At 38.9% G+C, this 18,827-nt stretch overlaps 1 protein-coding gene across 2 annotated transcripts in view; it reads right to left on the bottom strand.

The window, feature by feature from the left end:
* pvrl2 (poliovirus receptor-related 2 (herpesvirus entry mediator B)) overlaps positions 1-18,827 on the bottom strand; it is a 117,399-nt gene that overhangs the window by 38,341 nt on the left and 60,231 nt on the right. Inside the window, exon 7 of one of the 2 annotated variants that reach the window (XM_015370768.1) lies at positions 11,371-15,054. The exons of the other annotated variant lie outside the window; for it this stretch is intronic. Coding sequence (XP_015226254.1) covers positions 14,474-15,054 — 581 coding nt within the window. The 3' untranslated portion in view covers positions 11,371-14,473. Of the gene's footprint in view, positions 1-11,370; positions 15,055-18,827 lie in introns of those variants that run through there. 2 annotated transcript variants of the gene reach the window in all.

Below are 18,827 nucleotides of genomic sequence, written 5' to 3'. Positions count from 1 at the left end.
TTTTCAACATCTATAAATTAAAGACTAAAACTGTTCAAGTGACAAACTTTCGTTCTTATCACTGTGTGACTGGACTGTGGGGTAGACTATTTTGGTTGCAAAGTTGCCGGGAGAAAAGGAAGGCTTCATCGAGTGACTACAGTATAATTGTCAGACCTGGAAAACATGTTTTGCTATTTCATCTTTTATGCGCATTATTTCTCAATGTGTTTACTTGCACACAAAATTTGCTAAGGAACATAAAAAAAAACTTTGCAACACTTTTAACTTAGTGCCAGTTTTTTGAGTCACCCCATTGCTCATTCAATCTCCTCCTCCATCACTTTATAACTGACAAAATAATACCATTCTCTTCCTTAGCTGCCTTGTTTTTGTTGTAAAGGAAAAACAATATACCTCCAAAGATAAAATAATTAGAATAATTTGAAAAAGTCACATTAAGATATCAATATGATCAGAAAAGGTTAACACATATCAAGTATCTCTATTGTGCCAATAAAGTAACTACTAGAAAAAGACACCATCTAAAGCCCCGTTTACAATCTGCTTTAGTCATGCACACCAATTACTCTCCCATTCTGACTCACAAGCGATGAGCAAACCCCCAAATTTGTCACAAACTGACTCAGACTGCGTGAAATTGGCAAAGGCAGTGAAGAGATCTGTTCTGTTTTTTTTTCACAGTTATTTAAATCTAATTAAACAAGCAATTCTAGCAAAAATGATCCCATAAAGAATAAAACAGTCTGTGTAGGTATAATAAAAGAGTGCTCTTGTATTAGACTGACAGACAGTAATATAAGGAGATCTTTGAATAATTCATCCCATTCCAACAAGGAAATGTCTAACAGTAGTTTGACACCATAGACTCAAATTGCAAGGTTGGATATAGAACATTGCATGATGGGAAAAACATCAGGTGCATTCAGCAGCCAGAAACAAACCTGCCAGCTTCACAGGTTTTATTGCTTACAAACTCCACCTCCAATTAAAATGCTATTTTGTTTTAGCCTTATCATTTACAAGAGGACACCTTCTTTAGTGTAACTTAATGTTTAGGAATTCATACATTTTTTTTTTTTAGGTTAAGTTTTCATGTTAAAATACAAAGTTATTAAAGCTCAATACTGCTATGAAATTAAGATTAATTAAGACCAAATTGCTTTAGGTTTTACTTCTTCAGTTCTTATCAGGTCTGGACGGGAAACGCTTCAGACGTTAAACTGCTGTTTGATATCAGTCAAAATGCTTGTGAACTATTTACATCTAGACAGTCATCAAGGGAGGTATGTCACCACATCCTGTTAATTACCTACACATGATTAACCAAGCCTTTTCCAGAAAATCAAGCTCTGTTAAAGCAGAGGTTTTGTCTGTGTTGTGCACTGCATGAATAAGGTGCACGTTGCGTAAGCAGATATCTGTTGTAACCGCACAGGGGCCATTGCTCCCGTCAGTCATTCTTTAGAGACTCTACGAAACATATTCAAATAGGCTTTTAAAGTTCTTTTAAAATTTCCTCCCCTTAAAATTATACACTACAAAATAGAAGTAAAAGTCACAAGCTCCATCAGATGAGTCAGATTTTAATTCCCGATTCCACTTCAGCCAGTGTTGCTAAAAGAAGACTTCAGTTCAAAGGAACCAAGGTTTAGAAAATAGAAATCTAAAACCAACACAAGACAAATCCTCGATGACTACAACAGGTGACAACCTGTATGTGGTGGGAAAGCAAAGATTTAGCATGAACTTTCCTACCCGTGCTCAACACTGTTGGAGGGACTATCTTAGCAGTTATAGGACATAAAAGGAAACTTTAAAGCATGAAGTGTGTAAAATGTAATGCAAATCCCTTTATTATTCCCACAATGGGGAAATTCCTTCTCTGCATTTTGATCCATCCCCTTGGGAAGCAGTGGGCTGCCATTGTGGGCGCCCGGGGAGCAGTGTGGGGTTAAGGGTCTTGCTCAGGGACCCAGAGTGGAGGCTGTAGGGAAGGAACTGGATACTTGCAACCTTCTCAGAGCACAAGCGCACTGCTCTAACCACTAGACCAACACTCCCCCAAGTGAAGCGTAAACCCGTTTGCATACTATACAAGAGACACATATGAAGGATGTGCCTAGCAGGTGTGGCTTTTGAGAAAATTACATCCATCACGAAAACCAGACAGACATATAAAATACTTTGCGACAAGTAAATAATTTGGTTCTGCAAAACGCTTCAAAGTTCTGTCTTGGTTTTACATTTTGTACAATGCAAAGCTGGTAAGTCCTTTTCAAAGACAGAATGTTCGAAATATAATCATATTTAGGAATACTTAAATAATCCCAAAGGGAAATTAAATGTTGAAGTAACTCATCAGCTTTTTTCCAAAGAGTTGTTGTTATGATAGCTGCAGGCAGTAGGAACATGGTTATTTTATAGATTCTCATAGTCAAAAGGTTAAAATTCTACTTGATTTTCACAATGAATGAAGTTCATTGCAGAAGTTATTAGCGGTGATGTAAAGATACCAGAGCATGTGTTCCTAGAGAACTGCTTTTGATTTGTATGTGCATCTTTATAAAAGAGTCTCTTGTTGTGGCAGCAAGCCCAGAAAAAAATGTCATTCCAAACCAAGAAATTTGAAGTAGGCAAACGTCCAAACCTTCCTCTACTGAATAAACCATATCCTCGCTGTAAAAAGCCTCCCACGGAGAGAGCGGGATAAGGGCAGAGTCCACAGTGCTATGGTTTTCCTCAAGATCTTCAAGCGTCTCTAGCTTAGCTAGATTTAGATTGGTTTTGGCTTTGTTTACTTTGGAAAGAAATTCTGCTGCTCTAGTGGTAGCCAGAGCACCCAGCAGTCTAATCTCAAATTCAGCAATGCTGAATATAAAAAAACATGAAAATTGGGGAAAAAACAACAACTCTATTTTAGTTTCAAAACTGGTTCTCTGTTGGAAAATAATCCAACTTTATGCAATTATTGGCAGGGTAACTAAAGGTTGACAAATTTAACTTATTGCCGCAGTCTTCTATCAAAATGGAAACACTCAAAAGTGAGTAAGGTTGATGTAGCTCGATTTCTTTTTTTTCCATTCTAGTCCCAAGCAGAGCTTCCAGTAACTGAGGTGAAGTGGTCTTTAGAAAAGAGAATTACCCTGTTTTAAAAATACCTGATTGTTCAAAATAGACAAGAATCTGTGTGAAATACTTGCAATGTATTTTTGATATGATATGATTTATTTAAAAGGGGGCAGTGCAAGTGAATAAAACACATGACATGATAATTCATGAGTTAAAAAAACCAGAATTAGCTAAAGGCTATTTTTTTTTATCTGTAGTCCCCTGGTCATGATGTTAAAAAGGCAATGAAATAGAAGAATAGAAGTACAGCGCCGACACACAGTAAGGACCAGGGATTAAACTAGACAGATCCTAACAAAAAAACAACCAAACAAAACACTGCTGCTAAGTTAACAGAGACACTACAATACACCACATCAAAATATCAATATACAAATACGGCACAATAGATGTAGTCTCACTAGTGTATACAGATGAGCAAGCCATTTATTCAGATGTTTAGTGAAAGCCTTTTATGTTGATATTTGTCTGATTTCCTCTGGCACCTTTCACAGACCAGGCCCACAGACCAAAGGTGCTCTTCCTCAGAGAAAAACATTCTCCTCTTACAGAGCCTCTGGTCACACGCCCACAGTTGTTTCTCTGATAGATGAACTCTGAGCAGCTGGGTCTAAATTATGAGTGACTTTGTAAATCAAGAATAAATCTGAAAATTTGCACAGGTCAGTCCAATTAAAAAAAGCCTTGCTTATTTGATATATGACAGTGATGTTTTGGTTTAAAAAAAATCCGTAACCATAATGGCTTGCTGGTATAATACCTCCACTAGTTTCATTGTATTATTTGACATCTCTGACCAGGTGGTTAAATGATAATTAAGCTGGCTAAAAATAACATTTAAAATAATCTTTTGCTGCCTCGGGGGACATTTAATTCCCCATCCTCTGACATGAGAGCTGGCTCGGAGCTCATCTGCCTGGCTGTGTGTTTCCTGGACGAGGCCGCCTTTTACAGTTGCTTTTTGTATCTCTGCTTCTGTCTCTTTGAACCCCAGTCGGCCTCGGCAGATGGCCACTTACACTGAGCCTGGTTCTGCTGGAGGTTCCTTCCTGTTAAAATTGAGTTTTTCCTTTCCACTGTCGCTACAAGCCTGTTTAGTGTGAGGGATTGTATTTGAGTCAATGAGTCGATACAATCAACTGGTTTTCCTTAGATAGAAAACTTTGAATCAATTTGACTGTATGATCTGATGAACTGTAAAGATGACTTGTATTGTGAATTGGCGCTATATAAATAAACTGAATTGAATTAATTCCTGATTGAACAAGAATTTGCTATATTTAGCTTGAGTATGTTACATGTTTTGTTTACATGAACTTTAAAGGAAAGGCTGTAGTAAATCCAGATATTTATATTGGCTTCATTAAGTAAATCTACCTCACTTTCAAGGTATCATGGTTTCCCTAAAGTTTAAAACCAACCGTTGCTACAAAAACTTAAAATACCTGCAGCTATTTGATAAATATGTAAAGTTGATTAAGGGTGATAATTTGAGGTTCTTTATTTTTGCATTATTCAAACAGTTACTATTGCTCTTTCTACCAGGTTATTAAAGCTGATAAATAGCCGAGCTGCTTTATCTAGTAGCTAAGTTGGCTGCCTAACAGTAGAGAGGAGGGCTGCCTTTTATCTCTGTCCGCACTCTTAAAATTACACAATTGTAATATTCATTATATTGAATCTAAAACTTTTCAAACTTTTGAACATTAGTTAACAGGAAGTGGATTGTGTCGAGCTTTTCAGAGCTTTGGTATATTGATAAATATTACAGACTGTTTAATGGTCATATATAAATATTAAGTCACACAGATTTTTAATTATACTCCTCATATATATGGAGACAAAGAAATCTAAAATAATATGTCTAGATCAGGAGCAAGAGGACACACCCAGAGTTAAAGCATATTTTTTAAATAGAGATATACAAAAAGTAACTTTGATAAATTTTAAGTTGCAAAACAAATAGAGTTGCCAATGTTCTTTAAAAGCTTAATTTTAGGACAATTAATGATCCTTCTTTTTCATTCAAACATGTTAAAACGTTGATGCAGTTCATCCACATCTGTCAAAAGTCATGTTTCTTGCTGTGAATACTTTTTGTCCGGAAAATACAAAAAGACTTTTGGCTTTCCTCTTCTTAAAAATAATCCCTGAAATTAGAATATAAATGACTTCCATTACTTGATGAAATCTAGACCTTGCATTGGCCAGGCTTCTGGTCATGTATTAAATGACCTTATTATTAGCGTATAGAATAAGGTTAATAAAGATTTGTGATATTTGATGGTATGCCCTCTCTACCAAAATAATGACTAGAGTAGAAACTTCCCTGCACACCCACAGTTAGTGGCATCCCTACTGAAAGGACTGTGCTTGCCAAAACTCCCCTACTTAGCATAAGACACACATCTGGCACTTTAAACATTCACCGCAGGCAAAGAAAAGACAAACACCATAAAGGGTATTAAAAATATGCAAAAACCTTTCATAATTGAGGTTAGAGGTAGACATGGTTTAATCTTGGTGAAGACTCAGGTCACTACATCCGTCGCTTAGGATATCCACTAAACAAGCCCAGCCATCCATCACAGACTCTGCGATTTATTATTCGGGTCTGGAGCCGTAAGGTGAGAGGTTAAATGAGGAGCGTTGCGTTTGTAGTTATTTGCAGAGAGAGACCAGAGAGGGCCTTTGCGTATCCACACATACACACACAGATGTTTAATCAGCCTTGTGGATGTAGCCGCTGGAGCTGAAAGTCAAATATAAAGCCTTATACAAACATGCATGTGTCAAGCAGTCACATTCACTTCAATTAACACACAAACATCCTGTCTGAAGTAATCACATGCTCACAACGCAATCCTTTCTGGAACACACACTCTTCTGCATGCATTCATGCTGTAGTGCTATAGCCAGAAGGCTCCAGTGCTATAGGGCACCAAACCATGTCTCCTGTCTGTAAGCTAATCTTGATAGCAGTGTAGATGCTGTCACTTTGGCTTCTGATTCAGGTTAATTGCCCCTAAGCTCAAATAAAGTGGGTCTGGCACTATGTGGTCAGAGCTTTCACATGCTGTGTATACCTACTCAGTTGAAAAGAGACTCAAAAAAAGAGAAAAGCCAAGTTGCTGTATGGGCTTTTATAACAAGTCGCAGCTTAAAAGCTTTGCTGCTGCTGCACTCAGGTTTTTTTTTCATATATTAAAAAAATATATATCAAAGAGTTGGAGTGTGTCTGTGTGCATGTCCTCTCCATCTCACCAGCCTCATATCCAAACCAATTAGAGTGGCCAGATGGTGGGCTGGACTTGCAGTAAATGGCTGCATTGACAGAAGAAGCTTGCAACAAAAATGAACTGTGACAAGAGGCCAGAACGAAACACGGATACACCCCTGCATCAACGCACCAGGCAAATATCGAGGACGTGCTGCCAAAGTCGCCCCTAACCAACTGTCACCTTACTGGGTTGTTACCACCAGAATGTAACAGGGCATTATTCAGTGGGGAGTGTGAAATAAAAGTTAAAACCAAACGAGGGGAAGCGGCATGAATGCATGCATGCTAGCACCAGCACACAGACCTCTTTGCTACTTGCCCTGCTGTTAAAATGTTACCAAACCGGTTTAGTCAGAGTTCAAACAATGCAGCCTTTGAGAGGTGGACTTCTTTCACTGAGCTTTCAGCTCAGCCTGCACATATCAGCCCCCCCACACACACACCTGAAAACATAGACTGCCTCCCTGCAGGAAAATTACTGAAGCTCCACCTACACATTCTTCCAGTCTTTTCTCAGGGCTTAGGCTCAAGATTGGGAAATTATTATTTATTCGTGTTGAAAAGAGTAACGCGTGTTCTTTCTCACCCGGCTGGCAACATTTGCACTGATTTGGGTTTTTATAGATGATGCATTTCCTCCTTGGAAGTCACCGGGTCAAATTTTTTTTTATTTAAATTCTTGATTTCCAGGAACATAAACCTTTTCTGCAAGCTGAATTCTCATTGTATTTGACTGCCCACAGAAGAAACAACCCATCATTCAATAAAAGACACCAAATGGGTCGGCCAATCTCAATGCAGTATTATCGTTTAGGGTGGGACAAAGAAATATACATGGCAGTTCAGGAGGATGATCACATAGGTGTTGTTCTCCCAGCTTAGTCAAAATCTACAAATTTCATCAGTGAAAGAACAGTAAGAAGCACTTTGTCCATCTTCTGGTAGCAAATATGTTTGTGCCTTCTTAGTTACAGGCTGGCTAAACCTGAATAACGGAGACTATGTCTCTTTTTGTTCTATAAGCTTGGAAAGTTCAGCTGAATGTCTCTTCTTCCCTGGAACGACTGGATACAAGCAGACGGTGATTGATAATTTGTAGAATTAACCCAGTGCTACAAATCATCAGTCTGGTTTGCCATCTTAAGAAAATATAACACTAAAACAAAAATATGCTGCAAGTCCTTTGATAGTCTGATTCCATCAGAAAATTATATCATATGCATAAATTATCTGCCAGTTCTGGTTTTTAATGAACAAGCTTTAACACACATGCTACTGGTTGATATGGCCATGGACTGGGAAATAGTGGGAACTACATTTAATTCTGTATAAACAAAAAGGTTCAGCTTCTGACATGCTGATTAATTTGTTACATCTCTAATCCTGTTAGAGAAAGGCGACTTTATAAAAACTACCTCAATATCATATGAAGCATTTCATTTACGCTGCAATGGTAAGACTGAGTGATGTAATCTCTGAAATGATAGAATTCCACTTTTGGATCCTGCATTGCTCGTAAACGGATAAATTATGAACTGCAGAAAACAGTCAAAGTTAGAACATTTCAACTAATGTTGATGCAAGTAAAAGCCATTGTGAATACGCTACATTAATTCTGACTTTCTGGAGTTGCTTCAGTTTAAAGTTAGTACTCTGGAGCAGAAATGGAATAAAGTAATAGTGGCTTGAAAAAGTATCCAGGCTCCATGAACTTTTTCCCATTGTGTCACATAACATCCGTGTCTTAACACAAAAGAAGTGCACAACTGTGAAATGCAAGGAACGGGATACAGCTTTCAACTTTCTTTACAAATAAAAGTAGAAAGTGCACACCTTGTGTTCTGGCTCCTTTAGTGTGATACCCTGAAAAAAAAACTACTGGAACCCATTGTCTATAGTCATAATGTATAATTTTAATCTGAGTATTAATCCAGCTGTGCTTAAAAGGTGTATTAGAGAACATTAGGGAACTAACAGCATTACTAAGACCAAGGTAAAAAGCAGGTAGGTTTAGGGATAGGGAAGTTTAAACCCGTGTTAAAACAATATTCAATATTTTGGATATGATGTGAAGGAAGGCATCAATCAGAAAAAGCTAATACACTGCAAAAACCTAAGTTTATCTACTATTCATTTGTGTAGGTAAATTAAAGGATTTGCCAATGAAATTATTTTTTTTTCACTTTTAAAATAAGATAGTTAGACAATATGCACCTAAAATAGTGCAATTGTTTTTTCTTATTTTAATTGTAAATTGACATGTTCCATTGGCAAAGTGTCTCACTTCCCTCCCCAATTAAAAAAAAAAAAAATCACTTTTTTAAAGAAAAAATAACTTATTTAGATTTGAGTTTTTGCAGTGTAGGCCCTAATAAGCAAAACCAGAGCTGTGAGGGAATTGTTTAGATCAAAACAGTGGGCTAAAACATAATGGGTCAATCTTGAGGCCAGTGGGCCAGATTTGGTCTGCGACCATTTTTGCAGCCCTCAACATCTAAAAACAGTGCATCATGGCAAAGTAGAGGCATATTTTGGGTGGTCTAGTGGTTAGGGCATTGCACTTGGAATCCAGAGGTCCAACTTCAAACCCCACTCCCACAGACTGCCACTCTGGGACCCTGAGCAAAGACCTTTAACCCCGCACTATTCGCCAGGTGCCGCACAATGGCAGCCCACTGCTCCCCAAAGGGATCAGTTAAATGCAGAGGTAAATTTCTCCAGTATGAGAGAACTATTGTTATTATTATGGTGTACTAAGTTGCAAAAGCTGCTTAATAATAGAGCAGCGTGCTGTTGGTCAATTAAATAAAACTTCATTTATTCAGCTGCATCCTGCACTTTGGAAGATTTAATGCTGAAGTTACCTGATATAAAAGGAGTTTCTTCACCAGGTCAAAATAAACTAGACCTGATGGCTTGACCCCCAGTGGATCCTAACTTCATATTTACACAATATGAAGGTAATGTTGGGAAACTGCTTACACTTGTATAAAAATATTCTCATGAGTTACGCTTACATAAGCACCAAAAGTCTCCCTTGAAATCTAAAACTGGAGTTATACCTGATTTTATATTGTTGTATTCTTTCCTGTAAGTAATTCGTTCTAAAACCCTCGATGCTTAACAAGTGAAATCCTTATCAGCAACTAAATCCCCCGTTCAACATCATTATCTTTATCAGCAACCCTAAACAGACTGTTAAAATCCTTCAACACAGGTTTCTTGTTCTGCAAAACCGTTTCCCCGACACTTGCTCAGTTTTCTTTTTTTTCCCTACATAAGCCCGTTATCACACCTTTGTTGACATACACAGAGATTTATCGAAACTGAAACGAGACCAGCAGCCAGACCAGGAAATTGGAGTTGAAAATATAGAGGGTGGTTCTCGTCTCTGGGGACGTTGTGACAAGAGAGCGAGGGGCCACTTCATATCTAGATCAATTTATCTATAAATCTAATCAGCAGGAATCAATGAGTGCCGCTTCTTTTTAATCTGTGTCCTAACTCATCCTGCTAACCTGCGGTTTGAGGGACCCACACACTTACAAGAAAGCAACAACACAGAAACAGTTCAAAAACCAGGAAGTCTTTAATATGAACCAAATACGAAAAAGAAAAATATAGAAAGACATGACATAATAATGACAACAATCCTAATTCAGACCAAAATAAAGTCAAAAATTAAAAGATACAAAAAAGTTAAAACAACATCCACACAGAGCAGTCAATAGTAATAAAAGCACATTTTGGGTTAAGAGTGTTTTATAGCGTAGTTGTGGCGTGTGTGTGTGTGTTTATATATGTGTATACAGTTTAAATTCACCAGATTTGGCAGCAATCACAGCGCAGCAGTCAAGAATAAAGCACTCAGAAAACATAACTCATAAAGCACTGCAAAATAACAGAAGAGAGAGGAGACTGTAATAGAAGAAAAGAAATCCTTCATGCTTGCTGTCACTGAGTAATACACAAATGTGACACCATAAATTAGTAATTCTTTTTCCTCTGCTACATATTTATATATTTATACTATGTACACAGGAACGTTGTTGCTTTCTTTTCTTTTTTTTGTCGGTAAGCGAGTGAGCTGAGAGATGTTAAGGCTTTGATTTGTCATCAGATGTCTGGAGCCAAACAAACAGCGAAGGGATGTCGCTTTTTGGAGTATAGGGGGAAAATATCAGATTTTTTTGACTGCATTGCCTTGATGCTAGACCCGAGCCAGAATTGTAGGGTTCACTAAAAGCATTTTGTTTGACAAGCATTGCTGCAGTGAAGAGGTGGATGTCACTGTGTTTGCATCTTAGGGGGTGGCAGCGACACGCTGGGGTACGAGAAGTCGGGAGGGTGACTCTCTCTGGTGTCTTTTAAAAGCATTGGAAGGAGTAATTTAGGATGATCAGGAGTTGGTGGCATTTTAATGAATCTATATTCCCAACAGCAGCAAAAAAATGCTCTGAGAAAAACGCTCAGAATATTGGTGCAGCTTCTTCCTTCGAGGAGGAAATCTAGAAGTAAACATCTCGGCATCGATGCCTTTTTGTTTTATTATTGTTTGTTTTTTTCATGATTATTTTGTGTGGCTATGTGTGGGCTCATGTCAGAAGATGGCAGACTTGTCAGGTATGAGGCGTCTGCTGCACCAGTTTGGCTGTGGGAGTGAGCATAATGAGAGCGAATGTGGGGAGTTTGTGTGGGCGAATTGTTTCTCCACATCCTGCCAATGTATACGTGTACAGCAGCTGTGCATGTGTGCAAGCAAGCGCACCTTTGAAACTCACAATATCTGCAGCTTTACGCTTTTTAAACAACAGCAGAAGACGGCCACTCAGGTTACAGTTTGGGTCGGGATAGTGTCACCAGGAAAGGAAACCCAACTAACTGCTGCGCACCAACAGGAAGCTGGCTCAGATGCATGACTTGGGTGAGGAAGGAATCCCAGATAAATGTGATTTTTCTTTTTTTTCCTGTGCAAAGACGCTAGAAACGGTATGTGCTTATGTGAAAACGCAGGCTATTTGAAAAAACAAAAACACGTAGATATAAAAATCAACCTCAGGTGATGCGAGGTTGGTGAGTTCATTACGTCGTTAAATTGATCTACATTCTAAAAGCCTGCTGGGACATTTGAACTCGAGGCGAACTCTGACCTCCTTGCTGCGGGTAAAAACGGGCTCCTTCAATCCGATATTTACAGTTTCAGAAATATGTACATTTTCACGAGAAAAATAATGATTACATATATAGTACACAGATACTTCACACCTAAATGTACATAGTGTTTTGTTTCTCCTTTGTAACCTTTTTTTTTTTACCCCCCAAAGAAACAGTTTCACACTTATATTGTTCATTAAAGTAGTGACAAATACAAGTGCAAAAAAAGTAATACATTTTTTTATATATGATGTGGTTGTGACAAGTCAGCTGTGTTCAATAATGCTGTTACTCACCCATATATGCATAAACTAAGGCCATTAGATGATAATCCTATTGAACACACTGGTTTACAATCTGCCAGACGATGCTCAAATGCTTAATGCTGTCAACATTTTATTAGCCTTCTGCGTTTCCTGTTCTCTCTCTGCCAGAATACAAGTTGAGACTTTGAAAAGCTAACAAACTGGCATGGGCCAGTTACAAGTATCAGAATAAATAAATATGTCTTCCTTCATATGGTTTCTAAAGTTTCAAGTCCTTTCAATAAGAATGTTCCAGAGGGACTCTTTCTCCAGCTGCATATATATCATACAGTAATATGGCAGATCCCCTCCCCCACCTGCTGCTGCACAGCATCAGTCAGCTAGCTAAAAGAAGCCTGTAATCATAGTCGCTCGCCTACAAGTAATGAAAACTTCTTAAACATTTTATATTAACCGGAAAAAAAAGCTCCTCTCATCAAAATTCTTTAATATGATATTTTCTGAATTTGCTGAGGTCTGTGGATCAAAAAATTTTTCCCAAATACATTGAATATAATAATTAGGAAAATTATATCCTAGTTATTAATTAGTGATTAATGATTTTTAAAATTCCCTACACATTTTTTGGGATTTGCTTTTCATTTTGCCTGGGGGTTATTATTCCTAAATCCTTCACTTTAACTGAAAATTAAAAAGGTGGAGGTTTTTATAGTAGCAGCACTAGAAACAACTTCTGCGTTTCTTCTTTCATTAAACCTCCATCATGTTCGTAATCTTCATGTGCATTAATAATTCAATAGGTCCTGAGAATCCTTCCACCAGTCCATGCCTAACGTGTGCTGAAGCATTTCCCTGCATCAGTAGGTTGAGGTTAAAGAGACATGATAAGAAATGGAGGCAATCACATCCATCTACCCTTTGGTGAAAGGTCAAGCTGGTTTTGAACGGATGACACCCTCAAAAATGCCAACCCAGAGCTCACCTGGCCTTGATATCAATTTAAATTACACCAACTTGATTTTCCTCTAAGGAGGTCAAAGGGGAGTCAATAAGAAGGGTGGGAAACTCATGAGTAGAAAATCTTCTTATCACAATTACCCAGATGCATGCAAATGTACCTTGAGCCTTAAAGGCAGTACAGTAGCCATCAAATCTCATTTTTAAAAGGAAGCCCCAATGGCTCATTAAAAGGATGAAGTAACCGTGTGAAGAAAATAAGCCCTGCCCCTGCATCATAAAGGGCCATTTCCCCACACATTCCCCATCAATAGCAAACCATTTTAAGTCTTCCAATCAATTTGCCACATCTAACATCCGCTAATGGAAAGTAATATAGGATCCTTATTGAAAATCTGTCTTATCTACTGCTATGGCATTATGGAGGCTCTGTTACATCCGGCCATTTAGCAAAGTGTGAAAGGCGGGGCTGGGAAATGTGGCTACTCTAGGTGGATTACTCAGTCCTGGTGTGTCAGAATGGGCTGGAGTCAAGTAAGTGGGGAATCAGATGGATCAGGAGCGGTAAAATACTCCCCCTGATCTCGATGGCCGTGACCTCGACACCGCCCCAGATAAATCACACCTTCCAATAAACTCTGAGGAGAATGGGGAGAGAGGAGGGTGCTCCTGGTGGCAAGGGATAGAGCGGAAACGCCACATCATAAACGATAAGTGCCGCAATCTGTTGGTCCCGGCTAGGCGAGCAACTTCATGGCTCATTACCAATCAAGCTCCTCCTGTCAGGAGGTTGAAATGAGAGAAAAGAAAGGGACTAACACCATTCTACTCCTCCTGCATCCTTTCCTTCATCCTTCGACGGGTCACATCAGCTACACCTCAATCATTTATCCAGGATCTAACTTCAAGCGACAGAAAAAAAAAAAAAAACTTTCATGCAAAATTTCAATTTAAAAGTTGTTGTAAATGATAACTTCATAAACTTTTCTATTTGTGGAGGATTAAAAAAAAGGACCAAAAGCTTCTCTTCGAACCTTAAGAGACCGATGTCGGCATTGATCTACAGAGTGGAGAGTTTAAAGGCAGAGAGAGCAGAATGAACAGAAGCAAATACATCATTCACATCTTCTAATACACCTGATGGTTTCTGTCTCTTTTTTAACACACCAACACACCAGATGTTACAGCACAACACATTACCAAAACAAAAAGGCTTCCCACAGGAGGACTCAGAGTTACAGGCAACATGGAACTGCTCGACAACCACAGTATTTTTTTTAAGTGAAGTTAAGAGTGAATATGCAAGTGAAATGCCTGTATAGCCAAGCTTGTATTATGATTCAATTTCCCTCCTCCCACACTGTGTATTTTCTCTTTTAGTCTGTCAGTTGAAAGTCAAGATCCCAGCAATGGGGAGAGCATAGCTGAAGCGGTGAGAGAGATGTTGCACTTTTCCCAGTCTGATTTTCTGTTGACGCTTCTTAAAATAGATTTCCATATGCCCTCTTCCAGTCCTGCTCACTGTGGGACTTCATTCTGATTAATATTAAGATACATTTAAAATCAGCTTGCAAAAATAAAAGTGGTATTTTTTTGCTTTCTTCAATCTGACAAATATAAGAGCCCCAAAGCCTGCTTTTCTTTTCTCTCATACTCCTACTCTATATGCTCTCCTCCTCTTCCTCTATACGTAAACTGCAGTCCGAGAGATGACGGAGCCATCCCGCTGTGACTCCATGTCATCATCTATGTAATCTCCAATCATATGATCCTGTTCGGGAGGCGGGCGCAGTTGCAGGATTGGGGCTCCTCCAGAGAAGTGGTCGTAGCTCTCGTCCTCCTCCATCTCATCGAACTTCCTCCTCTCAGCTTCGTCTAATTCGTTGCTCAGCAGGATGTCCTGGGCGGTGGGTGTCCCGGCGACGACCTCGGGTCGGGCGCCCATGGTGAACGGCTGGTGGTGGTTGTTTTTCTCTCCCAGACCCTGGTTGGGCGAGCGATCAATGTAGACGGGCCCGTTGCTATTACCACCCGTGATGCCTCCGCTCCCCGTTCCTCCGCTTGTTCCGTTCTTGCTCGCCTTCTTACCACCACCGAATATGCGGGTCTTCATGTCGCTGCCGCCGTTGGCCCGGTAACCCTGCTGCTGCCTGCGGCTATGGGTGACGAGCACGGCAACGAGGGCTGCGACCAAAAGGAGGGCCAGCAGGGAGCCAATAACTGCCCCTGCAACAACGCCAGCATTGGAGTCGCTCTTTGAAGGCTCTGTGGGTGGGAGGAGAGGCAGGAAAGGAGAAAATAGAAGAAAGGGAAAAATTGTTGAGGAAGAAGAAAGACACCAGAGAGATGAAAAATAAGAGTGTAAAAAGAGCAGTGGGGAAAGAAAGGGGAAAAGTGAAGGTTGGGAGATGTCAGTGGTGTTGGTGTGAACCTCGTTTAGGCAGGTACAGTCCGTTCTACACTGTAAATTTATACACAGTGCTGTTAAAAATTATTATTTGTTTGCTTACAGATTTCAGTTTTTTCCCTTTTGAAATGTAAAAGTTGAAGCCTCACTCATTCTTATTAACTCGGATGATCAGACATATATAATCTGAGAAAATATAAAATAATGATTCAAAATGATGATTTCATTTACTGAGAAAGAAACATCAAACCAACCTAGTCCATTAGGGAAAACAAACAACCTTCATTTTTTTTTTTTTTTTATTAAAAATAGCTGATGATCATTTTTTTTCTTTAAGGTATTTTATAGAACCAATAGTGCCATCTTAATTTTTTTGTTGCAATTTTTGATAGTAGGCAGTCAGGAAAGGGGATAGGAGAGCCTCTTCAAGGACCAATGCCTCAATTCACCCTAAACCCCTGCACCAGAGCCAATGTATGATCAATTCTCTTTGGAAAGCCAAGATGAATTTTGCTAGACACATCTACGCCTGTGTACAGTCAGAAATCACTTAAGAAGAGCCTGTCTGATAACAACTGGGCTCAAAGATCTCCAAAGGGCAACAAGTGCTCTGATCTAAAGCAGTTCAAAAAGAGATAAGAAAGTCATTAAACTCTGCCATTCTGGAAAGGACTACAAGGGTGACAAAACCAGTTAATAGGTTTAGGAGCCGTTTTTTCCTCCTCCACATTGGGTTGGCACAAACAGCTCTTGTGCTTTGAAATCAGCATTTTTACTTAGATTTTCTTTATTATCATCTTTGAGCATTTAAAAGAACACAATGAAAAAATGTAGAAATCTGTAAGCAAACAAATATTTTCTTTATGGCAGTGTGTGTAAAAAGGTGTATGTGTGCTGAGCATTCAGGCACACTGATAGACCCTTCCCTCCCTTTAGGCTGCTGCTGTCCCCTTCACCACAGCCACATCTTTACCATGTCTAAGCTCTGTTCCCCTAAGTGTTGCCCTTCGACAACCAGGGTCTGTCCAAGGCTCAGCACAAATCACAGAGCTTAGAGGGGTGGGGGGGGAGTTTGGGAATCAGGGGTTCAGTCCACACACACATGCACACGCACTTAAATGTACACAGTGTCTGATGAGGTGGAGAGCACACGGTCAGGAGCAGAACAAGTGGAGGCCATGCAGAGGAGAAGAAAGATGGCTAAGAATGAAGGAAAGGAGTAGATGAAGAGATGGAGGATTGCTGAATGAATTAAAACACGACAAAGGAGAATGACTATTCCTCCTTGAAGCAATGCATCAACAGCGACGCACCCCCCTCTGCTTTGTAATTATTTTAGTGCAGATTAGTCCGAGTTGGATCCATTTTTTATTCCAGCATCTCAAAGTCCCAACAGCCTTGTTCCACATTCATAGATGCACATGAAAAAAAAAAAAAAAGTTCATTTAATGGCTTTGTTAGGGTGCAAACTAACTTAAGAGGATAAGAGCAAAAGTAGGGCTCTGCCAAATCAAACACACCATTACTACTTGTGCGTCTGTGCACGCAAAAACACATGGGATAGAGCAGTTGAGTCTAAGTCAGAGTTTTGATGAGGTCCCAGGTGACTCGTCAGCTGCGTAGCTCTTACCACTCCCTGGACACCCATGTCCAGTGGTATTAGTGCTGTGTTTTAACTCAACCTTTAAAGCACATGTTTGTGCTATTGCTTTTGCAAGCAAAGGGAAGTGCTAATAAAGACTGCAGCTACGTTGGAAACGTTCCCTCATTCTGTATAAACCACAGCATTGTTCATGTAAATCCTAGTAACTGTTCATTTGGTTTTTATGTACTCCATTTAGAGCTATAAAAGAGCCAAATAAAAGGCAGTCTTGACTTTGAAAGCTAATACTAACACTGCTCATGCTAACATTTAAAGCTAAATACTGTCTAAGCAAGGTTTGAGAGATTATGAAAAATTTCATTAAACTTTTTTTGCATCAAGCAAAAATAAACATGTCACATATATGTTCAACATTTCAACATGTTAGCCGAAGATCGAAGATTTTGTTGCTGCTCATGTTCTTTAAATAGCTTAAAAAATTGAATGGATAATGGGTAAAATTAGAATTGTGGCATAATTCAAAGTCAGTGCTGTGAAGAATGATTGGATTCATGATAATTTTAGAGCAAAAGCTGCTAAATAATGCCATCCATCACCTCAGAATCAGGCATTAAATCCTAGGCACCCTCCTGGGATTAATCAGATACTACTGCCAAAACTACTCAAGTTACCTTTTTTAAAGTATGTCATTGTGTTAAAAAAGTCTGTTAAAATTCCGTCTAATGGAAAAAACCCTTTTCAGTTTAAAGTCCCGTTATTAGTTGGAGTGAATAGCATTGTGTCCACTTCTATGCAGTTCAGAGAAATAAGTGCTTGTAAATTGTTGCTTTTAAGTTTTCTCTTGTTTAGAAGATAGAAATTCAACTGCTGTGAATATTTACAAAAGCCATTCTTTTTTTTTTTTTTTTTTGAAGAAAAAGAACATCAAATCCTAATTAAAGGTATAACTTTTTTTAAACCATCACTGGCAAGCCCAGGGTGCCATGTGCTTTTAACATTACTGTTTTATAAGAAAAATTCTATTTCACACATTATGTTAATACATCAAATTACATGAAATGAAGCCATTTTCCCCTGCATAGTTTGTAAGATGCAACAACTTGAACCATAAAACTATGTTGTTCTTTAAGCCTTTGATGTATAATGGAATTAAAGGCTAAATATGAAGCACAAAAACAATATAATGGACACATCCCTGCTAAATTATATTCAAATGCTACAGGTAAGTGGACCACAAAATAAAACATTTCAATTCAGGTAAATCTTCCTAAGGAGACATTTTATTCAAAAGTTACAGCTCTACTCTAATAAAGATTCCAAAACCCCAACTAACTTCAGCTTTTTAGGCCACAACTTCAGGATTTTAAATGCTTTCTGGGACTCAGACAACTCCCAATAAACAGAATCTGTGACTGTTTTCTCCCAGTTCGGTCATCATCTATAGACGAGTGGGCTGGGGGCTTCTGGCTCTACCACATCTAGAATTAATGCTGTTTGCAGCCACGGTACTGTGAAGCTGCTTGGAAGAAAAATGCCCTCCAACTCGTTCCAGTTCTGCAGCATGGCACTATGTGACAACATATCAGGAGAGTTAACTTAAACAGAAAGGATGACTACATCAGAAAGACAGCATAGATTTCATTTCATAAGCCGTTTCTACAGCAACACGTAATCTTTGGAGATTTAAAGAGTAAGCCTACTTTTAGAAAGGAAATTGATTCTCTTTGTGCATTATTCCCACTTTCAAAGGATTCAAAGCCCTCATGTGATACATGCGGTAAGATTTCCCTGTATTTGACATGCCATCATGTAAATCTTCCAACAGGTCATAGAACATCAATTGATGGGCCAACGATTTGCTATGGATTTGGAAATAAGGAATCTTGCATCTCAAGGAAAGAAAATACAGACGGAGATCCAGAAGTTATTTATTTGTGCGTTTGCAATGGTGCCAGGCCCAGTTCTGACGTGGCTTTCCAAGTCTTTCATTTGAAATGAACTGCTGTCTAGTCACATAAATCCAATAAG

Source organism: Cyprinodon variegatus, unplaced genomic scaffold (assembly GCF_000732505.1).
Source record: "Cyprinodon variegatus isolate N-32 unplaced genomic scaffold, C_variegatus-1.0 Scaffold48, whole genome shotgun sequence".
Taxonomy (NCBI): domain Eukaryota; kingdom Metazoa; phylum Chordata; class Actinopteri; order Cyprinodontiformes; family Cyprinodontidae; genus Cyprinodon; species Cyprinodon variegatus.
Note: the sequence above shows the minus strand (reverse complement) of the source record. Positions and strands in the feature narration are given on the sequence as shown.